This window comes from Borostomias antarcticus (genome assembly GCF_949987555.1).
Source record: "Borostomias antarcticus genome assembly, contig: scaffold_264, whole genome shotgun sequence".
In the NCBI taxonomy this organism is placed as follows: domain Eukaryota; kingdom Metazoa; phylum Chordata; class Actinopteri; order Stomiiformes; family Stomiidae; genus Borostomias; species Borostomias antarcticus.
Window position 1 is genome coordinate 93836 of NW_028176725.1, and position 1051 is coordinate 94886.

Consider the following 1051-nt stretch of genomic DNA (forward strand, 5'->3'; position numbering starts at 1 on the left):
ACATTATTGGAATCCTTTCCGATTTTTTATACCTTTTATACTTTTTAAAATATTCAACTTTTTCAACTTTTTTTTTTAATGGAAGGCAATGGGGGAGTTTTGAAACCTTCAGCCTTCAACTCCTTCATACTTTGAGCTACAGAAACCATTCAACTATCAAAATGTTCAGCTCTTTAAGGGCATCTTTCAGATTTTTTATACTTTTTTTTTTAAATATTCAGCTTTTTCAATATTTTCTTTTACAATGGAAGTCTATGGGCGGACCTTGAGATCCTCTTGAGCTTTGAAACCCATCTCCTCCTTCATTTTTTGTGCTAGAAACCTCTTCACCTTTTTATGTATTTTCAGTTTTTTTTTTTGGGACCTTTTTTTAACATTGAAGTGGATGTGTGGAAAGTTCAGGTTTTAGAGTGGCTGCCTGTGTTTGAAAACATCTACACCTTTTGTAAACTCGCTCCTACAGTTTTAACAGCTCATACACATATTATACATCAAAACATTCACACAACTGTGCTGATTCGTACAATGTAAGTATCTAAGCCGTGTGACTTAGTTTTCGCTGTATGACGATTTGTTCGGCAACTGTGCTGCCCATTGAAACGTATGGGCCCACACTTTTGAGCTGCTAATTTTACATTTTTAACCCTTTTTCTAACTCGTCGCCATGCCTACAGTTTTTAAGCTACACGGAGGGACTGCGCATGTCAAAGGTATCAATGACGCGTTTTTTTCAAAGATGGCGCGGTTCTATAGGGCTTCACTTTTTCGAGCAGTCAGTGAATGGAGTGACCCTATCCAGTTCTATTAATACATCCATGGGAAGCACTCATCTCCATTTTGGGTTGTTTCACATGGTTCAGAATGAAGTGAGTTAATTGGAGCCCTGGTGGTTGTGCTGCTACTCACAGCCAGACACTGTCTGAGGACGCAGGTCTGCTTCAGCTTCCCCGGGCCGCCAAACTTCTTCATGTCTCTGCAGAAGTTACAGTCTCCACACTCCGTCCTCACACACGCCTCGCAACGCTTGCACCTGGAACACAACACACACACA

At 40.3% G+C, this 1051-nt stretch overlaps 1 protein-coding gene across 1 annotated transcript in view; it reads right to left on the reverse strand.

Moving 5' to 3' along the window:
• Positions 1–994, reverse strand: part of LOC311328179 (lysine-specific demethylase 2A-like) — a 12003-nt gene extending 11009 nt beyond the window's left edge. The window contains exon 1 of the mRNA XM_084462189.1: positions 907–994. Coding sequence (XP_084318315.1) covers positions 907–969 — 63 coding nt within the window. The 5' untranslated portion in view covers positions 970–994. The remainder of the gene's footprint in view (positions 1–906) is intronic.
• Positions 995–1051: the final 57 nt, after the last annotated feature.